The sequence below is a fragment of the Neomonachus schauinslandi genome, chromosome 16 (genome assembly GCF_002201575.2).
Source record: "Neomonachus schauinslandi chromosome 16, ASM220157v2, whole genome shotgun sequence".
NCBI classification, from domain to species: domain Eukaryota; kingdom Metazoa; phylum Chordata; class Mammalia; order Carnivora; family Phocidae; genus Neomonachus; species Neomonachus schauinslandi.
In genome coordinates, this window is record NC_058418.1 from 57,333,954 (window position 1) to 57,358,461 (window position 24,508).

The following is a 24,508-nucleotide window of genomic DNA, read 5'->3' on the forward strand; positions in this document are numbered from 1 at the left end:
GCCATGCCGTCACGCAGGCGACAGCGGGCTTGCCCCTCTGGCTGGAGCGGGCGAAAGCCCACGCACGGCGCTCTTGGACTTACCACCACGTTCAGCAGTCCTCCGTAGGGCCCGATGTCTGGCTGCCACAGCCCCAGAATGTGTCTGTACCGATGAAGCACTAGGGGAGAGAGAGAGAGAGCGGGTCTTCACACTGCAGCCGGCCGGTCTGCGCTCCGCAGGGACACAGGGGAAGGGCGAGACCGGAGCCGGGAACTGTGGACAAACCACTCATGGCGGCTGGGGACAGAGCCTTGGACATAAACACAGATTTCAGCAGACTGCTTAAGGAGTTTCTAAAGAATTCTAAGAAGGAAAATGTCTTTCAAAACCGGAATAAAACAGACAACAGGGCCACTTTGAAACCCAGGCTCTAAGTGGCCAGTGCCAATGACACTGACTTGAAAGACAGAGTGAGCACCCTTGTGAAGTGGTGAGCCTCCCATCAGTGAGGGAGTCAGAGACAGGGACACCGCCTTCCTAGGGACTAAGGCAGATGGGGACCAGATTTTCATCACGTTGGGACACTGGCATCTATACATGCGGTCTGTCTATAAAGCAGTTCGACTAAAAATCATCACTAGCGTGAACTGCTCACTCTGCTGGGCACACAGGCCCAACAGCCCTGTCCTGGCAACAGGGGCCACCGTGACCCACGACGACACATCTGGTCCCACGCTCTTCTGGGTGTACTGTCAGGGTGTTTCCAGATAAGATTAGCATTTAAATCAATGCACTGAGTAAAGCTGACAGCCCTCCCTGGTGTGGTGGGCCTTGTCCAATCAGTTGACAGCCTGGAAAGAAAAGGCTTTTCCACAAGCAGGGAACGCCTGCCTGTGCGAGCTGGGACATCAGTCTTTTCTAACTTAGGACTTGAAATGGGAGCAGGGGTTCTTCCACGGTGCCGAGCCTGCCAGATTTCAGACCCCAGCTACACCCTCGGCTCCCCTGGGTCTCCAGCTTATTGATGGCAGATCTTGGGACTTTTCAGCCTATATTAACCGTGGGACCCAACACCTTATGATAAATTCATCTAAAGAAACTGGTTCTATTTGTCTGGCGAACCCTGGCGCATACACAGTGGAAGCCAGGGATGGGCTGGACCATCAGCGCTGTATGGTCACACCATTCCGCGGGAAGGGAGCCCCAGCCAGCACGGCCAAGTGGGACCCAGAGACGAAGAAGGGACGGCAGCTACCAGGTCTCCATTTGGTCCGGAGTAGAGGGACGAGGAAAGTGCGGCCAAAAGCAGCCCAGGCCTCTCAGGTGCGCCGGCAACCACTGATACCCGAGGAACCTAGGGTACACAGCCGAGGAACACGGGTTTCTAAACGAGCATGTACTGTCTCCCAGACACCTGCCATTCATCCTGTGTGCAATCTTCTGAGTTGGTTTACAAGACGCAAAGTAAATTCAGTCTGGTTATCGTACGGTCATACCCTGATAGGTTTTGCGTTTAATTAGCAAGCAATAATAAGCAGGACCAGGAACTCTAAGGAAATAATGAACTCCAAACAGTGACATGTATACTCAAGGGTTTAGGGGTAAAATGTGATAGTATCTGGCACTTACTTTAAAATGTATCAAAAAATAAGGTGGAATGATGGAGAGATGGCAGATGAACAGCTGTGTGATAATAAAGTGCGGCTGAGGGTTGTAGGATCTGGTGATGGTAAGTGGGTGTTTGCTCCATAATCCCATTTTTTTTTTTCTGGTAGATTTTTAAATTTTCATGCTAAAATACTGGAGAATAAAATAAATGCGCCCATTTATTTTATGGGCCCTGACCATCCCCTCTTACTCCCTCTCCCCCCTCGCCCCCAGCTTGACTGCTAGTGATGGTCTGGTTCTTTCCAAATCAGTCTTACGATCTCAGACCCCCTGGACTGCTCAAAGAACATGCGAGACTCTTGGAAATTTTGAAAGGAGAGTTCCCTGTTTTGCTTTAAAAGGTACAGCCCTTTGAAATAAAAACACTGCCTCCCATCTGTCTGCTTGGAGGGGCAGCACTCTCTGGATGTATAAGCTCTGCACGTGTTAGAAAAATCATTGTGCCCCTCATGGCTTTTGCTAACACAACACTGACTCGCTGAGCCTGGGACCACCCTCATAACAGTCGAAGAAAGAGTCGGAGACCAGCATCGCCCGCCGGCCTGCAAGCAGGTAACCTCTGGGCTAACCCCTGGGCGGGACAAGCCATTTCCTCATGCAAATGTAAGGGCTGTGTTTTAGGACACTTTAAAAACTACAAGCATCCAGAACAGAGTCCGGCATGAGCCCAGGGTGCCTCCAGACTGAAAGTGCCCACCTGAGTCACACAAACACTGGGTGTCCACACCAGGAGCGGGGCCATGTTGGGAGTTACCTTCTAATGCCCGGGGCCCGGCTGGGAAGGCCAGCCCCTGAACAATACAAGGAGTGTGCACATGTTCACGCATTTTCCCTCATGCTCCCACTGCACCTTCTGCCTGATCCTGCACGGGTAGAGGAAGGGCCTGGCTGAGACGTCCTGGAGCAAGGCGCTCCCCAGACCCAAAGGGGCTTCTCACCTGCAGAAGACCCCCAGCTCACAGAGCCCTCCCCACAATGTTTCCAAACACCCGCTGACCACGGGTCAGGAGAGAACAGGATCAGGTTACAGACTGGGCAGGGGACCTGAGAGGTGGAGGCAACTGTGTTAGACCCCTCAGGTGCTTTACTGTCATGGGCTTTAGGACCCTGCAGAACTTCAGTTCAGGGGCAGAGAGAGCCTCAACAAGAGGGAATTCCGTTATCCATGACAATCGGGAAAACACCACTGCTTCAGCCACACAAGGCAGGACGCAGACCTTTCAGAATAATCCGTATTTATTCCAAACAAGGCAGCTCGCAGGCTGCTCCCACCACTGGTCCCCAAGGTCAGTGTGGCCGTATTCAGAAAAAATTCCCAGCTCAAGACACCCCTGTTCCCCAAAATGGGGGAAATCATCTGAGCTGGCTAAGCGACCTCTCAGCTCAAGTGCTAGTGGGAAAACGCCCCATCCTAGTCAGTGCCAGTGAATTCTCATCGCCAACAGGAAGGCCACTTAAGAAGGCAAGCGGGAAACTCCTGGCACATGAGACAATAAACAGCAAACCCAAAAGATCCGACTGTCCTCGGCGCAGCGTGGGCTGGGAGGGGGCTCTCTTCCCCAGCGGTCCGCGGGAAGCCTCTGTGGCCCTCACGCAGGACAGCCAGCCCTCCACCAGCACGGCCCTCAGTCGTTCCTGAATCACCACATCTGAGGCTGCAGAGCCGGGGTTTCGGGTGATGGGTGTTCTCACCCGTGACTCTTGTCCAAAAGATTATCGTAAAGGCAACTAATGTATCTTCTGCCACTAGCTAGTAGCTTCTGGTAAATGAAAACAAAATCAGAGGAGGAGACATGTCCAAACTCATTTCACCAGGCCAGAATGACCTCACTACCAAAACAAGGAGGCCACAAGGACAGAGAACTACAGGCCAGTATCCCTGATGATGGGGCGCCTGGGTGGCTCAGTCGGTTTAGCGGCTGCCTTCAGCTCAGGTCGTGATCCCGGAGTCCTGGGATTGAGCCCTGCGTTGGGCTCCCTGCTCAGTGGAGAGCCTGCTTCTCCCTCTCCCTCTGCCTGCCGCTCTGCCTATTTGTGCTCTCTCTCCCTGTCAAATGAATAAAAATCTTTAAAAAAAAAAAAATATCCCTGATGAACGCAGATGCAAAAATCCTCAACAAAATACAAGCAGATCCCACTCAACAGTACATTAAAAGGATCACTGACCACAATCAAATGGGATTTATCTCAGGGATAAATGGTTCAACGTCCACAAATCAATGTAGTAACAGCACCTTAACAAAATGAAGGATAAAAATCATATGTCCTAGGGACGCCTGGGTGGCTCAGTCGGTTAAAAGTGTCTGCCTTTGGCTCGGGTCATGGTCCTGGGGTCCTGGGATAGAGTCCCGCATCAGGCTCTCTGCTCAGTGGGGAGCCTGCATCTCCCTCTGCCTGTTGCACTCTCTTTCTCTCTCTCTGACAAATGGATAAATGAAATCTTTAAAAAAAAAAAAAAATCATATGTCCTCAATAGATGCAGAAAGAGCATTTGATACAATTCAGTATCTACTTATAATAAAAAACTCTCAACAAATGTCTAGAAGAACATTCCGCAACATAATAAAGGCCGTATACGAGAAAGCCCCGCTAACACCATACTCAACGGGGAAAAGCTAAGAGCTTTCCCTCTAAGGTCAGAACAAGGCAGGATGCCCACCTTGCGTCAAGTTGCAGGATACAGAATCAACATCCAGAACAGGACCAGGAACACCATCCCACAGGCTCCAAGAATTCGGCCAGGTAATTGGCAGGTGGGCTCCCTCGCCCAGATGCACTTCCCACCGGTGCCCTCTGCCCTCTCTAGGAGCACCCGCCCGTTTCTAGACTTCCCAGTGGTCTCCCCTTCCTCAGGACGCCTTGTGTGTTCTTGGCCCCACCTGGCAGATGGACGGAGGAGCCTTCCCATTAGACTCTACCTGTGCAGCCAAACACCCTGTCACCTATGCCCCAGCATTCAAAGCGGCCTACCCATCTCCTCACCAGTGGTGCGCAACGTCCCACCCTCCAGCACTCCACCCAACTCCCTGTATCCACCAGAACTATCTGGAGCACCACCAGAATTCTAGATGGCAACCTCAAGACAGTTACTATCAATTCACACACAAGCACATGTAATAGCTACGTCGTTAACACAACACATTCCGGGCGCCTGGGTGGCTCAGTCGGTTAAGCGACTGCCTTCGGCTCAGGTCATGATCCTGGAGTCCCGGGATCGAGTCCCGCGTCGGGCTCCCTGCTCGGCAGGGAGTCTGCTTCTCCCTCTCCCACTCCCCGTTTGTGTTCCCTCTCTCGCTGTGTCTTTCTCCGTCAAATAAATAAATAAAATCTTTAAAAAAAAAAAAACACAACACATTCCCCCGAGATGCTCCCCACACTTTAGAGACACGGACTACTAAGAGTATCAGGCAACAACATGCAGCCTGATAAGAAAAAAAAGGGGCGGGACGCCTGGGTGGTTCAGTTGGTTAAGCAGCTGCCTTCGGCCTGGGTCATGATCCCAGGGTCCTGGGATCGAGTCCCACATCAGGCTCCTTGCTCAGCAGGGAACCTGCTTCTCCCTCTCTCTCCGTCTGCTTGTGCTCTCTCTGTCAAATAAATAAAAATCTTTAAAAGAAAAAAAAGGGGCAAAAGTGACCCAGCCAAAGAAGCTCATGTGGGGCCACAAAGCTCCTCAAAGGTTAGCTTTAGATGGGCTGACCTGCCTCTCCCTGGGACAGTGTCTTTGGCTTGAGGCTGCTGAGCCTGAGACCAGAGAGACCAGGGAACCAGGGAACACGGGGTCTCAAGAGCTCCAGGAATAGGGCAAGTGGATAAGGGAGACAGACACAGTGCCAGGTCCCAAGGTCCTCACACGCCAGTCATCACAGTGGACATTTCTGGAAGGTTGGGCTGGATGAGGCCCCTTTGCTGACTGACTGCTAACCGGGGGGGTGGGTCAATCTAGGACAAAATGTGCTAGAGGTAACTTCCAAGAGTGTTCAGGAAGAACCCAATTCATGCCTTCTGACTCCCCCTGACCCACCCGACCCCCTTGACAGCTCAGCCAGCTCCTCACGCCTGCTTGTTCACACTCCCAACAAGCCCCGCGGTCACCGGTCTCCACTCCAGCAGTTCAGCTCTGGGCCTGATGACACGAACAAGGTGGGCATTGTCAGGAGCCGTGCCCAGTCCTTGCACACACCCAGAAGCAGGCTAACTTAGTCCACGCATCTCTGCACTGACGCCAGGATGGTCTCCACAGGACCAGCAAACAGACTTCGGCTGCATGTCCACAGTCTGACAGGGGTTAGGAACGATCCCGTAAGCGCCTCTATTTCCTCTGCTCCCATAGGTTTTGTTAGAAATTGTGCATCTACGAGACTTAGGAGCGGGTCTGCTCCAGGCAGGCACCACAGACACATGGAGGGTTCAGAGGGGTGGGAGTAACGAGGGAGTGGTGCCGTGTGCTTCTAGGAACGTAAAAACGCCTTTTAGTGCAAGCAGGTATGTGTGATGTCTTCTTGACAACATTCACTTTCCACCTCAGCTCAACCTAACAGAGAGGGGAGATGTGTGCAATACGGCTCAGGGAAATTTCTAGACACAAGTAATGCCAATTGGGAGGGGAATCCGGTTCTAAATAATCAAGTGCTTCTACTCACTTCTGCCCAGTGTGGGTCCACTGTATGATTTTTTAATTCACGTATGCTGTAATGATGTGACTAATGAAATCTAGAAACAAAACACATTTAATTTTGGAGCAGAAGTGTTTTAAGGCTTCTACCCTGTCCTCTCCCCTCAGCCTCAATAAACAGCAAATATTAAAATGTGTACCAACAGGGGCGCCTGGGTGGCTCAGTCGTTGAGCGTCTGCCTTCGGCTCAGGTCATGGTCCCACGGTCCTGGGATCGAGCCCCACATCGGGCTCCCTGCTCCGCGGGAGGCCTGCTTCTCCCTCTCCCACTCCCCCTGCTTGTGTTCCCTCTCTGTCTTTCTATCAAATAAATAAAATCTTTAACAGAAAAAAAAAAAAATGTGGCCTTGTTGGTACTACCCAAAAACCCCAAAGCTGCTGAGGAATCCCGGCCCACGTGTGCAGCCGACCCAGGGCCACGGCTCAGGTGTGGCCTCGGCTGTGGCCGAGCCCAGAAAACAGCCAAGGTAAGAAACAGCAAAAGCCAAGGAGGGCAGCTCGCTCTTAACACCCAAGCAGTCCTCGTGCCCGGAGTTAGAGGTCCCTCTCCATGCAGCTTCTCAGCCGTGCTCGCCCGCAAATGCCAAAGCCAGCAGGAGGTACGTACGGCAGGTGTAAACATCTCTGTACTCCATGTGCTCGTAATCGGGAAGAATTTTCATGAAACGTCCCGACTTCACACGAGGGTTTATACCTGAACAGACACAGCAGGGAAAGGATAAAGATGGCTCTGCTTCCAGGACAGTATGAATCGTTCCCAGGACTCAACACCCTCCCTCCCTAACAACGGACACTTCCCATTACACACTCAGCCCCCAGAAAACTCAGGGTGCAAGCGTTTGCCAGGGGTGACGGGTCTTCCTTTAACCAGTGGAGCCACACCAGAAACTCACGAAGGCAGGCAATCTCAGGACCCTCCTCTCTCGGTGGCCACAGATTAAGGGAACACACGGAGGTGGGAGAGCCGAGGCTGTGGTTGGGGGATATCTGGGGGACCATTTAGAGAACCCCTGTGCCCGAGTCCGATCTCTCCCTTGCCTGGTGCACACCTGGCGTTCTCCTCGATCTCTACTGCGTGTGTGTTTTGTTTCTGATTAAGGGCGATGTTGGCCTACCTCCTAACTCAGGCCTCCTCCCTCCTGAACCTGTCTATGCCAGGAACCAAACTTGATTTTCCTCCACAACCCATTCCAGAAGCTAAGTAATTTTCTCCTCAATAAGGCCTTCAGAGCAAATTCACAAAAACACCGCTCCTGCATCGTGAACATGAAAACTGAAGCTGGCTCTACCCGGGGCAGATGCAACACTTCTGGACCCTGAATAAGGTAATCATTCCCCCGATTTTGCAACCATTTTTAAGGGGTCAAGATTCAGCGGTGAAAAGAAATCTCCAGATGTCCTCCTGCGCCTGCCCATGTCCCCAGCATTCCAGACTCGCAGGTAAGTCTGTCCCTTCTCCCTCTCCCACCCCCAGCTTACCCCCGGCCACACCATCTGCTGCTCACGGTTACTGCCCACCTGCCTGCCCACCTGTGCGCCACAGGACAGCATAACTGAGCTGAGCTCCGTGGGGGCCTTATTCCCACATCTGCCCCCACACCTGGCAGGTGTCAGCACCTGCCTTCCTCCAGGTGCTGTTTGGAATGCTTACTCCTAAACTCCTGAAGAACTCTGCCTTCAAGTGGCGTTCAGGTGATATTGTCCAACGACCTAACAAATTCAAGGAGTCCGTTGATAAAAAGTTGACATAGCGGATACTCCTAGAAACCAGCTGACCATCCAGAAAAGCCAGAACACCTATGTCTTACGTGCACATACACAGAGATTGTTGTGGACGGAACACCAATGCTGAGAGCCAGCCTAAGTCCCTCCAATTCCAAGCTCTGGTTGGACTTAAGATACTGAGCTCTGGGCAAGCACGGAGGAACCAAGGGTGGAGCCAGGGCCATGTGGGCACCCACAGAATGGAGGGTGGGAGGCAGGGGGCAGGACTGGCGTTCTGCCTCTGGAATCTGGGCTTTGCAGGGTTCAGAGCAGCACTGCTCTGGCTGCGGAGAGGAGAAGAAAGGAAGGGGTCAGTCTTTCTGGACATGTGGCTACCAGGGCCCCCTAGACCGACGTCCCCTGGGATGGTGGAAGGTGGAGCGGAGCCAAGAGAAGAAAGCAAGTCCAAGCACGCACAGGGGAGAAGGACCTGGTAGGTCCTGAGCAGCCGGCCTTGCACTGGGGTCCCAAAGACAGGGCTTAGGAGGCAACTGCCGAGCTGGGCATGGTGGCTGGGGCAAGGATGAAGCCCAAAGCCTCAGGAGGGAAAAGCGGGGAGCTGGGCATGGTAGGGCAGAGGGCTCCCAGAGGCAGGTGGTAGGTCAGTGGGCATGGCTGAGCCCCCATGAGCTGTGCTAGTTGTGAGCAGGCTGGCTCCCCAGAGGAAGGTCCGTGAGGAACCTCCAGCCTGCTGACAGGAGAGCTCCCCAATGTGAGCGAATCCTAACTCGGAACACCAACCACCGCACAATCCCAAGCTGCCATGGATCTCGGGTGTGGGGAGAAGCCTCTGACAGAGCAAGGAACTGACAGGATGGCAAAATCAGCCGCCTCCAAGGAGGGAGCACTGCCCATGTCTCCCCAAGAGTCGGCCCTACATGGAAACCCCATGCTCCCCTGCGGCCATGTGAAGGAGGGGCATCTCAGAGGGAGAACCCGAGTGACAGACCCACTAAGAAGAGGGACGCGGAGAGAGGCAGCGGCCGGCGTGCCCCATACCCTGGAGGGGCTGCCAGGGCTTCGGCTGGCTCTCAGAGACCCGCTTCCGTCTCAGTCCTGAGTCCCGTGCAGACCGCGGCCACCGCTCCCGGGTGAGGCATTTAGGAAGGAGCACCACCTGCTCTGCTTTCAATGGAGAACATTTCAAAAGAATGTGAAAACCAAAATCTACCAAGATGGTTTTAAGATGAAACCTTAATGTCTTTTTTTTTTTTTAAGATTTTATTTGTTTGTTTATTTATTCATTTATTTAGAGAGAGCAAGCATGAGCAAAGGCAGAAGCAGACTCCCCGCTGAGCAGGAGGCCCGACGTGGGGCTCGATCCCAGGACCCTGAGATCATGACCCGAGCCGAAGGCAGACGCTTAACTGACTGAGCCATCCAAGCGTCCACTTAAGGTTCTTTTAAGAGCAGTGAACAGTCAACTTCAGGCCAGAGAGAACTGGTCACCGTCGTCTCTTACTCTGTTCTTTGATCCCCAGCCCTGGGGCGCTAATACTGCACGAGGCGGGCACCCAGGGGTGAACCCACAGGCTGCTCCCTGCAGGTCGGTGCTGGCCCGCAGCTCCTGGCTGGTGTCAGTGTGAACAGAGATCCTCACAGCCTCACGCTAAGGGGCACCGAGGAAAGACATCTGGGGCTGGGGGGACTCGGGAGCACTCAGACAGGGCGTGTCACTGGTGACTCTGGAAAGCAAAGGAGGGGAGAACAGGAAATGGGGGCTGGGGGGCTCAACATGGGGACGTGAGGCTCCGGGGTAGATGGAGCCCCAGAACGGGGAGCCTGACGTGGGGCTGCAGGCAGGTGGCCGAGGAAGCCGGGGAGCAGCCACACTTCCCAGTGAAGCTGCTGTCCACGTGACCCTCGGGCTGTGGGCCCAGATCCAGGGAAGGGGACACCTCTGGAAGCACCCCAGGGTTGTTCCCAACACAGCCACGTTTCTCAGATCTAAGGGTTCTCCACGCCTAATAGAAGACACCATTATCTGTGATGGGCTGAAAAATAAGGATGATACCCCCAAAGATGAAGAAAAGACCCCCCAGGTCAGGGCTGCCGCTCCCAGCGCCGTCCGTGGAGCACCAGCTACGTACGACTCTCAGAGAGTGTCCGGGAGGGGGCTGTGGGCTGTGGGTCACACTCTCCGCACTCCTATCAAGGGTGCTCACTCTGCATCTGCATCTGGAACGAAGGGGACCGTGGCCGGCAACAGGTTCACTTACGCTTGGCATAGACGTCTCTACAAGACACGCCCGTGATGTCCAGCTTCCGCAGGTTCTCGCAAACGCCATACTCTGCAACAAGAAACATTTGCTGGAGATCACAGTCAAGAAGTCACAAGGCTGCAGAAACAGACAGACTGAGCGCAGGGAGGGAAGGTGCACGCCGAAGCCTTGGCCCTGTCTTCCAAGGAGGAGTCCGACCCTCGCTGTTCCACACTTGGTCGGCACCCACACTCACTGGTGAAGCCATTTTTCTGCTTAGACCACACTTGACAAAGCAACAATCCGCGCTGTCTATCCTGATCGACTCTAGAAGCCTAATTGCACAAACCCCAAATTAGACAATCCCCAGTGGCCTGGAAACAGCTCGTTCCCATGGAAATGAGATCGTCCTTGGTGTCAGGGTCACACGAAGGCCCGCTGAACCCACACTGTGGCTCACCGTACCACCGGTTCTATTAAACAAAGCCACGGCCCATGAGGGGAGACCCCGGTGAGAGCCTGGACGAGGGCCTGGAAGGAGGACCTGTGCCACATGCCTTTGGCACCAGGCCCCCAGGCCCCAGCCAGCGATGGAGATCGTGGATGCCCTCCCTGCCTCCCCGTCCCCGTCCTCGCCTGGCTGACGGCACCCTCCTGCTTCCTCCTCCCACGTTTCCAAATCACCCACCCCAGCTTCCCAGCTGAAACCTTGGGTCCTTCAGGTCAGGTCCCGGCAAGGCTGTGCAAGGAAAGCACCGTACGGAACGAATCCCCACAAATCCGGAACTGCCGGGAGGCAAGAGCCTGCCTGGTATCCACCTCTGTGCGGGCCAGGCACCACTGTATTCGGCCCTGCTAGCAGGCCTGAGAGAGCTGCTACCGTCTCATCCATTTCGGCGGGGAGAAAACATGCACAGAGAGGCCCGGGGCCTGCACAAAGGAGCACAGCTGGTGGTGCAGGACCCAGAGCCGAAGCTGGATGGGGCGCCTCATGGTGGTGAGCAGAGCCCGGGCAGGAAGAAGCGTGCTCAGCACCCCTGCTGCCCAAGTCTTCACAGAGCCCCACCAGGACTCTCTGTGTCATCCCGGGTACAGTCATTCAGCTGGGGCATCACGGACAGCCACCTCTGTGGCCAGCACTATGCGCCCATCACAGGAAGGGACGCCAAGGCTGGGCAAGGTTGGCAGCTCAGCAGTCCGTCTGAAACATGGACTCATGCAGTGTGGCCAGCACTGGCCAAGTGCCATCCCCTCATCATGTCACTCCTGATGGGGTCTGGTCTGGTCTGTTCACCAGAATGGATGATATCGGCCCAAACGCTTCTACGAACTGATAGGATTCCAATAGTGCACAAAGCAAAGCTCTAGATGCACAGAGGGGAGAAGGTATTTAGGGCAAGGCAGCTACTCGGCAATGTCCCTCCCAACAGGGCCTGCCCAGGGGAGCCCCGCTTTTCCCTACCTCCTCTGCTGATGAACAGACACGAAGTCAAAGACTCCTCTAAGATGTAAATCACGGCCTTGCTCACTATCAGGCAAAAAAATAAAAAGCATATGTTTTATCCTGCTGCCAAGAAGAATGTGGACTCCATTCTGGAGGATAATGCAAGTCTTAGGAGCCTATGAGGACAGACAGATGAAATATGCTGTCCATGCATCCAGGGCAGGGACACAGGAACACCCGCATGCAACGGGGTCCCCAGCATCTCAGAGACCACAGCTTGTCCAAACCCCTGCTCTCCCCGTGCACCAGCTGAATGGCCCACCCTCACCCTGGTGGGCAGAACACACTGACAACCAGTCTACCCCACTCTCAATATAAACGCTATATAAAACTCTCTTCACCATCTCCTGCTGGCTCCATGATGCCCATGATGGCCAAGTGGCTCCTCCTGAAAACCCGGTCAGCGGTCACTACTTTGGCTCTCCGTACACACACTTTGGCTTTCTCCTGTGCAAACAATGCACTTCAAGATTGTTACCGCGTAACAGGATTGGCGTGTCGGTTTGTTTCCTGGGTGGTTTTGAAAGGACAGCTCCGTTTCTCGGTTCCAGCATGCTACCGGTGCTTACAGTAACAGACAAGGACGAGTCTCTTACTGCCCCGGAGACAAAGTGGGGTGACCGCAGAGGGCAGGGGTCTTCTCCTTTGTAATGTGTGTAGTGCTGCGGGCAACACACTGTGACTCTCGGTGCCAATGGTTAGACTCGAGGCACAGCCCTGAAAATGCATTCAGGTACGCTCCTGTGGCTGACGGCCCCGGAGGTCCACAGCCAGGCCTCTCTGAGGCATTGGTACTGCTGCTTAGGTGTTTCTCCGGGCCCAGGCTGTGAAGGCTGGTGACCTGGCTTATGATTTTTGAATCAGAGTCCAATGCACACTCCAACCTGACAGAAACAATGCTTCTGAATGGCTCCCAGGGTTTTAGCCAGGATGGCCACCTCATCATAAATTTCTGCACATTGGGCGCCTGGGTGGCTCCGTCGTTAAGCATCTGCCTTCGGCTCAGGTCATGATCCCAGGGTCCTGGGATCGAGCCCCGCATCGGGCTCCCTGCTCGGCGGGGAGGTCTGCTTCTCCCTCTCCCTCTACCCCTCCCCACTGTTCGTGATCTCTCTCTCTCTCTTTCTCTCAAATAAATTTCTGCACACTGTGTCAAGAAATGGCATTGCGCATACGGCACAGGATATGAAGTTGCACAAGCAGATAAAGCATCCACAGAAACACTATGAACAATCAGAAGAAAAGCAATATTAGGATGTAGTGCTAATAAATAGAGCAATCCTTGGTGGGTTTTTCTTAATGTTCCCAAAAGGTTATAATAAATCCACCAAGGCAGAATAATGTTATTCTGACCCAATCATTCCTACAAGAATTGTCTGGTATTTTCCACCTGATGGGAAAATCTTTTTTTTTAAAGAGGGGCTAAGAACAATGCCACATCCTCTGATTGTTCTACAAACGTTCCCATAAGTCATCAAGGGAAACTGCCCTTAAAATAGCTTGAAGGCCTGTATATTCACCAGCACCGTGTATCCTTCCTTCCAGAAAAACCACCCAGTGTGAACGCCACCCTTTGTCACAGGTCCTGTCCCCGCTGACTGCAAGCGAGCATACCACCCACGCCGCCTACAGGTGCTTCTCAATGCAACACTGGATTTGGTGGTACCGGCTGTCAATTCAAAGAATTTCCTTGGTGGGGCGTCCAGCTAGCTCATTCGGTGGAGCATGTGACTCCTGATCTCAGGGTCGTGAGTTCAGGCCCCATGATGGGTGTAGAGATTAAGTAATAAAAACTTCAAAAAAAAAATTCCTTGCTAATCTTTTATATAAAGGAGCTTAAGCAATTCTTTTTTGAAAGTATTTACTCCAAAGATAGCAAAAACAAAACAAAACAAAAAGCTGGGAAGGGAGAAACATGGGTCAGCCGGACTTGAGGGAATTTATAAAATGAAATGGTCATGCTGTGGAGACCAGAATGGGGACACAGAATCACCCTATGACCCAGGTGTCATTCTACTTATGGGTACAGCCCCCAAAGCACTGAAAGCCGGGGCTCAGATACTTCTACACCCGGGCTCACTACAGCACTCCTCACAATATCCAAGAGATGGAAGCAACCCAAGTGTCCGCAGGCAGATGAGCGCATCAACACCACATGGTCCATCCACTCTCTGGAATGTTATTCAGCCTTCAAAAGGAAGTAAACTCTGTCACCTGCTGCAGTATGGATGATCCTTAGGGACATCATGCTCAGGGAAATAAGCCAGTCCCCCAAAAAACAAATATACTGTATGATTGCACTTCCATGACATACCTGGACAGTCAGACTCCCAGAGACAGACAGGATGGTGGCTGCTGGATGGAGGGAGGGCAGTTGGTGTGTAAAGGGACAGAGCTGCAGGTGCGAAAGATGAACAAGGGCTGGAGGCGGCCGGGGGCAGGGGGCGGGGGGGCGGGGGGGTGTTTGCACAACAATGTGAACGTACTGAACTACTGAACGCCACAGAGCTGTACAATTAAAAATAGTCCAAATGGCAATTTTTGTTGTATGTATATGTTACCATAATAAAAAAATTAAATTGCCACTTCAAATACTCCAATCAGAAAATTTCCAAAAAGCTATTTGAAAAATGTTTTGCCAGGAGGGAAGAACAGCCTAGTACTTTGGCAGAGTCAAGTCAACACGTAAGCGGCAGCCTCCTGTGACCTAACTGCCCGGGGCTGCCAAGCGCCCTACACTCTTTCCTGTCCGACGAGCTCAGGGCTGCGTGATGGACTTTACCAAAAACGTCCTGTCCCCACAGCACATTTCTGAACATGCACTAACTCTGGTCAGTCTCTAGAGTAGGAGGTTAGAGGTTTTCTCTCTCTGCCCCCCCGCTGCAGGAGAACCCAGGAGACACAGTTCTGCTTCTCGAGGCCCCTTCCCCGGAGGAGAAGGTGGAGATTCAGGGACATGGTAGCCGTGGCAGTCAGGGCTGAGATGCGCACGCACGTCGGAGCAGAATGTGACAAAGAAAGTGAGCGCCATTCTTCGGGGCACTGTGTCGGTACCGGGAGGCTGACACAGCAGGGACCTCGTCTCATTCTCCCAGTCAATGCCATGAGGAGGGAGCTCTGCCAGGCTGGACAGGCGCGGCACTAAGACACCACCTGCAGAGTCTGGGGGCAGACGAGATCCATCTGGAAAGGGGGGTTCTCTCCCAGCGCTGAAAGCAGCCGGGTGGCGGAGAAGGGAGTCCACAAGAGTCTTAGGTATGGAGAGGCTCCAGCGCAGACTATTAACCTGTGGGCCCGCCAGCAGAGATGTACCTGGAAGTGCAGGTGGCGGGGGGGGGGTACAGGGAGGCCACTGTACCACTACGTAAGTCAGAGGCAGGAGGAGAGGATAGTGTGACCCAGACGTGGTACCAGGCAAGCAGGAGGGAGCGAGAGAAGAAGGGCTGGAGTGTGCACCAAAGGCTTCTTTCCTACCTGCTGTGCACACACACAGTTCTCTAAATAAAACTAAAAGGCAGTTTGATCAGAAAAATTGATTTTTGTTTGCACTAAATTAGGGGATAATTATACTCCTTAATAAAATATGGTTCACACTTTTACTTCTGAGGCTAAAAAAGAAGTCAAAGGCAGGGGCGGGGGCTCGTGGGGGAGGGGACCTCCACCAGGCGGGATGGAGGGGTCAGGCAACCAGTCCCCAGGTTTCCCGGCACAGCCACTGGGTGCCAAAACCCAAGAATGCCCTCCAACAACAGAGCAGTGACTTAAACCCCTGGGCTTCTCCAGCACACTGCTCTACTTAGCTATTACTGTAACTGCATGAAATGCCTTTTTTTTTTTTAAAATAATGTAGCAGATCTGGAAAAACACTCTGCAGCCACCTCATCTTAGGATGGAAGAATGTATAACTCAGAACCTGGACACAGCCCACAAGTGTCTCCTACTAAACACCTGGACTATTTGGGAGGCTTAACAGTTCCCCAGGATGGCTGAAACCTCCTACAAGATTAATGTGACTTGTTCTCAACGAATTCAGACCACGTGAAGAGAAACAGTCTCCGTGCCAATGGACACTGTGAGAAGCGCACTCTTCCAGCAGGAGGACTCTGACCCCAGTCCAGCTCCCATGACAGGTACCTGCTGGCCAAGGGAGACCCGCTCCTGCTGACGCCCACCCTTCCTGACTGTCCCACTGTCCCGCCACCCATGTAGGAGACCAGGACAGAAGCCTGTGAGCCTGACTCTGCCATCATCTCGCCCTGGACGTTGTCTAGTACTTCCGACACTTGCCGGCTCCTCCACTTATACCCCACGGCAGGCCTGGCCGGCTCGGGTTCACCAGCCTCTCCATCGCCACCGGGTGGACAGCGATGGTATCGGTGGCAAAGGATGCTGACTCATGTGTTCCAAACCCTGCCCATCTCGGGAAAGGGCCCTCGTTTTCAAGAGGAGACTTGTTCCTCTGCAAAGTCCCAAAGACACCCTTGTGTTTGCACGCCCTTTCCAGCCAGAAAGACAAACCCAGAGCCTCAAATGCATTACGTAATCACTTTATGAAAACAGTTGACAATGGCAGTGCCTGGTCCTCTAACAACTAATCGATTCTTTTCGGCAAGGTACCACTGTCTGTCCAATTAAATATGGCCAGGGGGAAATCTTTACTTGATGCTCTCTGGGTACCAGGTTCACTTTCCAGCTTACTTTTTTAAGGCTGAAATAAAGGAAATCTGAAAAATGCTCCCCTACGAGGCACCACTGTCCTTTTCCCTTTCCTGCTTTGCTGAGGAAAAGGAAGAGGTTTCTCCATAAAGCAGCATAGGAGATTCAACTTGAAAAAACAGAACTGCAGTTCCTTCAAGTGGCAAAGCAGAAGGAAAAGATAAAGGTTTTCCTCCAAGTTCTGAGATCCTGCTGCATGTACAGGAGGGGGGCTGGTTTCCCCTTCTCGTGGTTAAGACGTGTTACTACCTGAACAGTTTATCTATCTACCTGCCAACGTGCCCACCCTACCATCAAAACCAGTGGGCTCAGCAAGGATCCGCTTTACCGGAATCATAAAAACCCCTGAAGCCAACCTTAAAACGAACAACTTGCCCAGTTCACCTCTTCCCAAGACGACCCTCCAATTTTAGTTGTATTTAACAAAAGCCACATTTCTCATTTTTTGCACAGCATTTTCTTCTGCTTGCAAAGACAGAATTAAATACTGGTTTTTAATTCCCCATTTCTGTCATAAAAATCATACATTATTGGAAAAAGATTATTCCTAATTATGATGGAATTTAAACCCACTTTAGACTTAAAAAAACAAATCAAAATATTATACAAATATCATTCTATGTGTCAAAAAAATTTACCATCAAGGGAAGAAATGGGCAAATTATATATTATAAATTCAAAACCAGACACCGACAGGTACTGAACTGAATAATATGAAATCCTCGTGTCTGAGTATTTAAAGCTCAGTGTGGAAAGAGAAAATACATGTATGAGCATTTCCTTTGTTTCTAATTTTGTTTTTTGTTATTATTTGAATATTTTGATTTAGAACTACAGTCTGAATGTACACTTCAAAATTCACCAAGTAAATGGTGAAGTATTAATGAAGAAAAGCCTTGTCAGGGTCAAAGGCAAAATAACGCACTTGGCTTCTACCCTCAGAAGTCTGAGAAATGATGACTTATTTATAGCCCCACATGCAAGTAACTGCAGGAGGCCGCAGCCAAAAGAGTGATGCATCAAAAAAAGTGTTTACCCTCACCCTGGCCTGTGCCTGCCCTGGGGGCTGGGCTTGGTTCGGTTTGTTTCCTGTAAAAGGATAAATATCACCTAGTTGTTTTGTGCTTGCCCCTAAACCAGGAGCATGGACTTGGCTTCTCACTAGCAACCTTCTTCCACCTGCCTAGAGAAATACCACTAGAAAATATTTAACCCAACAGCTCCAGTATGCAGCAAAAGACCAAAGTTCTATAAAAATAACTGATTTATTGTTAGGACACTGGAAATTGTGAGCTTCTCACCAAACATTATAAATATAGCTACCTCGTTTTTAAGTTTCTAGCGCTACCCCCCACCCCCACAAACTCATCCTATCATTTTAGGAAGGGCTCTTAAACACACATGCATTGTCTGCCCCCTGAAAGTCAGTCATGGCCCCAAATTCTTTGAAGCAATAAAACACAGGTGTGTGCTATTCTCTTTCCGACTCCCATTTTTGTTGCTTGTTTTCTGTTCTGGAAAATCCAATCATCAAAAGACAGAAAGCAAACATGTAAACATGCAAATTCACTTATTAGTCTCACTCATCCTCCCAAGACACTAAAAAATGGAGCCACCATTATACCCATCAGAGCTGGACCAGACCCAGAGGTTCCATTCCAGGACAGCTGAGGGGCTAAGACAACTCACCTCCTCAACCAGCCTGAGATCGGGCCTCCTGCCCACCAAGGCTGGGAGGGCTTTGGTTTTTACCTAAATGGACTTGGGGCTTTGGCAGTATCAACACTCACCTTAACCAAATGTCTAGTTCAGGAAAGATGAACTTTGAAAGCTAAGAGAACTAAGATCAGACCCATCCCATACCTGACTGTTCTTATATATATAATGAGACTAACTCTATGAGACATCTATGAATACCATATGGGATTGCCAGCCATCCAATTTTTGACATAGATAAGCTGGAAATTAAGGCTACCAGAACGATCTAGTGAAACTGAAGACCTAGCGACCATCTTCCTGACCTTCAGATGAAAATCATTACTTAAACCCAAAATACGTAAGTTTGATTAACACTGTAACTTTCACAAAAGTCATTACAAATGAAGTTAAATAGCATTATCACTATAGACTATTAAAGAAATGTCTTGAAATGTATTAAACAGAAATCTATCCAGACTAAATAAATAAAACCCACAAATCAGTAAGAAAAAAAAAAAAAATAGGGTAGAAAGTGGGCAAGGAGTAAGGATAAGCAAATAAGAAAAATCCAAACCGCCAATAATGTTATTTTCCAAGTGTGCATCCTCATCAGTTAGCGAACACATGCAAATTAAAATAATTAAAGGTGAATCATTCAGAGTAGAGAGAATTTGGCACATACTGGATTAAATGGGGTAACTCGGAGCAGCCGGACCAGAAATGACAACTGCCTTGTGGTGAGACGGTGCGTACTGAACACCTGCATGTCACCTTTTGTGACTCACCTGCTCATGCTTTAGTGTCAGGAGGGTAAGCAGCTAAAATTCACAGCCGTAGTAACTGGGCAGTACCGAGTGAAACTGCAGGGCTCACGGCCCACCGCCCCCCACCCCAGCAGCACTACTTCTGCATGTATTCCATCTGCATTCAACAGACATGGAGATTGTTCACTGTACACTGTATATAACTAAATACATACATAAATAAAAATAAGAGAAGGAACAAAGCATGGTCTCTTCAAATTATGAACCACCACACAGCATTTAAAAAGACTGAACCAGACTTAAATGTATTCACACAGAACTTAAAAACACAAATTCAAAAGGGGAAAAAGCAGATGCACAGGACTTACAGTATGATATATTTCTAAAAATTAAACCATCACAAAATGTTTTATTTGGGGACACACAAAAGCATATGTATACACAAGTAAATTAAACCCACGACAGAGGCTGCTTCTTAGAATAAGAAGGGCAGTGAGTATCAGCTGAGACGTTTTCCTTAAAAAAAGGTAGAGAAGGGGCGCCTGGGTGGCTCAGTCAGTTAAGCGTCTGACTTTGGCTCAGGTCATGATCTTGGGGTCCTAGGATGGAGTCCCACATGGGGCTCCTCGCTCAGTGGCAGTCTGCTTCTCCCTCTGCCTCTACCCCTGCTCGTGCTCTCTCTCTCTCATATAAATTGAATCTTTAAAAACATAAAAAACCTAAAAATGTTAAAAATTTAAAAAGGTAAAGGAATCAAAAGCAAACATAACAAAAGAATTAACAGTTATTTATTGGGGGTGACTAGGAAAATGCCTCTTTTACCATTTTTGTCTTTCTTTCTTTTCTTTCTTTTTTTAAATTTCTTTCCTAGCATGTCTGCCTGCCTTGGTGGAGAAGATGCCTTGCTTCTAATGTCACATTGACTCTTGCCCCAGGAAAGCGGAACTGAGAAGTGCCCCAGCAGGCAAGGACTGCAGTCCTGCGTCTGTCCCCAACTTCCTTCTACATCTTCATCAGGGCTTCCTGCACTTCCATCAGCAACTCTAAAGAATTCACCCTGAACTCTAACCCCAGTGAGTTTTAATCCATACCATACCTTCAAGTTTTGATTACATAAATGTCGTTACTCTGTTTCTACAGTTGAACTAGAGGAGTTCCAGTTCCCCAGAGACAAACCCACCAGAAACCACCACACAGGTCTGGCTGACCGATGGAGAAACTTCTCAAAGCACAATGGAACACCTGTGAAGAATCTGGGTCTTACAGGTGTACAAAAAGCAAAACAAAGCAAATGAAAAGGTAGAGTTCACAAAGAATGTGGAACTTTCTTTACCTCTATTTTAAAACGTCAAAAGAAATGCACTTGCCACATATATGACAAAAGGTTAATACTGCTAATATTCAAAGAGGTCTCACAAATTTGTAAGACAAAAACAGATGCTTTAAGAGACATAAACAAAAACGCACAAATAAGGAATCACAAGAGATGAAATAAAATGGCCAAAATGGCTCACAGTAGAACAATACCATTTAGGGGGTGAGAGCTTCATGTGCATGATCTTATTTAATCCCCAAAGTGACCCTACAGGAGCACCACTTCCCAAAAATACTTGGGAAGGTGAAGCATGTCCAAGATCTCAAAGCACATAAACTGAGCCTGGCCTGCTGACTAAAACTCCAGACTCTTGACCATTGAGCTTCACTGCAGAGATAAGATGACTGATGCCCTTGTTGGGGAGCATCTGAGGAAAGAGGCCTTCTCACGCACCCTCTCTGGGGATGCAATTTCCAACAGCTGGGCAATGGGCATCTACACCATCAATGTGCATACCCTATTACCCACAACCCTGCTCTCAGAGGAAGTGCACCCTAAGAAAATAATCTCAGAAGTCCTAGAAGGCACAAGTAAACAGCACAAATTTCTACAAAACTGCACAAAGGCAGCCTTGACAGCATTGTTGATGACAAGAAAAAACTGCAAACTCAAAAGTCAGTTGGTAAGGGCCTAACTGGTCTGGTGGCAGATGTATGCAGTGGAATCCCACAAAGCTTTTTCATACTAAACTGTCTGGGGAAGAATATATATGGTATGATCCCGTTTAAGTAAAAATGTGTACAGGACTCTACATGTGCATATGGAGACGTGTTCCAAAATTTTAAGAGTGGGTTATCTTTGATTGCAGGGGTCTCTGATGATTTTTACTTTCCTCCTGCTGCTGTTCTGCATTGTTTGGATTTGTTTCCCAGCTATTCTTTTTACCAAAATAGGAGACCTCACGGAACACCTGGGATCTATCAACGTTTAAACGTAGAGAGCCTTGAACTCCGGACTAAGTATAAACCTTTCCTCCTGGGATTTGTTACAAAACTATTCACCACCCTCACTCCTGCCACCAGCATCCCTGACAGGGAACTCAACCCTCTCGGGCAGTGCCCGGCTCCACCTGCCCCTCAGGAGACCCTCCACAATCCTGGGCTCCCTAACCATTCCACTTCCCTAACCCTTCCGCTCTCCTCAGCTCCGCCTCCTGAGGCCTGAGGACAGATGAGGATGCCCACATGCGTCAGCTCACTCCCCCGCCTCAACCCAGCCCCAGGGCAGTCACAGCCCAGTCTCCGCGGCTGGGGACCCCCACCCCTCTCAGAGCTCCCCCAGAGCGGGTAGAGCGCGCGGCTCCGCGGCGCAGCCGGGACTCCACCTCTCCCAGACCCCGCGCCCCGGACTTGTGGGAGAGGCCCCCGGAATCACCGCCCCCCCCGCCCGGCCGGGACCGTCCCCCTGAGGCCCCCGATCTGAGGCCGGGCCCCTTCCGGAGCCCTGGGGCACCCCCGCCCGCCCGCACCCCCGCCCCTGCGCGCTCACCCTCCCGGCAGCGCCGCCTCCAGATGGTGTCGGTGTGCAGGATGCGCCGGAACTTGGTGCAGACCTGGGCCAGGCTGGGCAGGTCGGTGCCGGGTAGCGAGGCGAAGATTTCCACCAGAAGCTCCGGCGGCAGCTCCAGCAGCGAGCAGCGCGGGGGCGACTGGGGGCCCGCGCCCCGGCCGCCCAGCGCCCCGGACAGAGCCGCCGCGCCCGCCTCGATGCGCTCCTCCTCCGGGTCCGTGTCCGGCTCGCTGTCAGCCGCCGCAGTCTCGGCCGGGCCCCGGCGCTGCTGGCGGCGCCGGCATCCCCGCGACGGGCCCACACCGCAGAGGCGAGCGCACACCGCCATGCCGGCGCGAGGGACGGCCGCCGTGCCGCCGCCGCCCATGCGCACGCGCCGCCAGAGAGTCGAGCCCCGCCCCTGGGAGCAGGGCGGGGAGCGCCGGGCCCGCCCAGGAGCCTCAGGCCACGCCCCGCGCCTCTCGGCCCCGCCCACCACGAGGGACCAGGACCGGCCCGCAGCGGGGTGAGCCTATGGGCTTCCCGCGGCCCAGCCACCACCTGACGCCTTCGGGTCTCGGGCCCGGGATCCCGCGCCTGGACGGAGCACGGGAAAAGAATGCTGCTTAAAATGGCACGATGGCAGCCCCTTCCTGACCGTGGACGTGCGCGAGGGCCCAACTCTCCACCTCCAGAGTATGAACTGACGCCCTCCCCACTGCGCTAACCGAGGTCGCCGCGCCGTGGGACGCAGGCCGGCGTGACCGCCGCTGCCAGGACGGCCCGAGGAGCCCCGGAGGTTGTCCCCCGAGAGCCCCCCTGGGACGGCCTGAGGATCCCACCGGAAGTTCTCCCCTCCTTCACACCCCCAAGACGCCCCGAGGACCATCCCCGAGGATCCCCCCCAGAATGCCCCAGAGGACCCACTGGAGGTCCCCTCCCAGAACAGTCCCAAGGAGCCGCCTCCCCAAAGTCCCTCCCCCGAATCCCCAGCAGCCCTCCGGAGAATGTCCCAAGACTACAACCACGGCTCCAAGGACTGCCCCAGGATGGCGTCCAGGACCGCGTAAGGCGTGATTAGGTGGCCAGTGGAGCGATGCAAACTTCTCTAGCATTCCGAACCACGGAAGCCAAATAGAACCCTGACATATGCCTATCAGACCCCTTTCTTTTATCTAAAATCTGACATTCACTCAGTTCCACCCTTACTGCAATGAAAGGAAAAATCATGCTAGCTGACGGATCAAAACACCAGCTCCCGCGTTGTCCATACTAATGTTGTGGTTCTGCCCTAGTTACCTTGTTTACTGTGCCCCGGGGCACATGTGTTCTAGAAGGTGGGGCCCAACTGGAGAAATGTGTAAAGCCATCTCGTGACTGTGGCTTACCTTAAATAGCTCACAACAAGAAACTGTAGTTAATTAGTTGTTTCCAGAGAGTCAGGCCCCTGACTGTGGGTGTGGTTACAGGAACCTCTCTACAACACAGCCCTGAAGCGCTGGAGGAGTTGCCCAGTCTAAAGGGAAGCCTAGAATGCCCTGGCCGGCTCAGTGTTTCTGGGCAAGGGTGATCTTGCTAATCAGATAGAAAATTAATGACCCTGCCAGTTCCCACAAACTCCTCACTATTCACTACCGCCTCTGTAGGGAGGTCTCAAGGTGGGAGAGAGGGAATCCGGTAATCGGGGAAGCGAATCTCTAACAAAAATAACAAAACGGTATGTCCTAAATTAAATCTTGACCCACTTAGGTCCACACAATTGAAAAACAACAGCTAACTGACCTCGCTGCCCCAGCCGGCTTTTCAGTCCAGCCTCCATGCTGGTTTCACAACTCTCCTGCAGATAGTAACACATGAGCAAAATCAGACTCACTGTGGCACTCACCTATTTAAAGGTATTTAATGGCCCCACTGACTCCTTATCACATCACACATAATTGCCCAGTCTACCCTCCTGGCCATCTCTCCAGAGGAGCCACCTGATAATCCAAAGGTCATCCATCAGCCTAGTTACATCTCTTGACTTTGCTCAAGCGGTCTCCTCTGCCAGGAAGACCCATCTCCTCACTCCGTGCCATTAAAGAGCCAACCCCCTTCCTGCTTGTCCCCAAATAGCATCTCCAAGGAAGGATGTTCCCCTTTTCACAGCACCATCACATTGTTTTATTATAAACACTTGCTGCCTTTGTACCAATCTCCCTAGATGTATCTCTTGTCAGGTGGTAAATATGCTAACACACATCATGCAGTCAATGAGTGTTTACTGACTCAATGTTGAATGGAAAAAAAAAAAAAAACTGGCTAAAAGACTAAAAAGTGAGAAATATGAACCAAACAGATTTAGAGAAGCCTGGTGGATCAGCATTATAATCCAAGCTGGGAAGTATTTCAGCAAGCAAAAATGCCTGAACTAATGTGATAAATTTTTGCAGAATGCCCAACTAGCCTATGTGCTATGTTCTGCATGGATCCATAGGTTCTAAAATATAATCCTTGCCCCTGTTACATTTTTGTTTTGTTTTGTTTCTAAATCTGTCTACCCCCCAGTAGGCAATTTTCTCCCAGAGGAGCTTAGACTTGTATTCATGTACAAAATAATTTGGTTAAATTTTTGTCAGAAGAATGGTTAAACTATTTTTTTTTAAGATTCTATTTATTCATGAGAGGGAGAGA

The 24,508-nt window shown here is 51.3% G+C and overlaps 1 protein-coding gene across 2 annotated transcripts in view; it reads right to left on the reverse strand.

Moving 5' to 3' along the window:
• FBXO31 (F-box protein 31) overlaps positions 1-22,208 on the reverse strand; it is a 40,560-nt gene extending 18,352 nt beyond the window's left edge. The window contains exons 1-3 of one of the 2 annotated variants that reach the window (XM_021705677.1): positions 21,836-22,208; positions 10,309-10,380; positions 84-160 (exon numbers count right to left, since the gene is read on the reverse strand). In XM_021705677.1, the coding sequence (XP_021561352.1) occupies positions 84-160; positions 10,309-10,380; positions 21,836-22,184 (498 nt within the window). In that variant the 5' untranslated portion in view covers positions 22,185-22,208. Of the gene's footprint in view, positions 1-83; positions 161-6,932; positions 6,990-10,308; positions 10,381-21,835 lie in introns of those variants that run through there. The other variant, XM_021705678.1, reaches the window with a different exon arrangement.
• Positions 22,209-24,508: the final 2,300 nt, after the last annotated feature.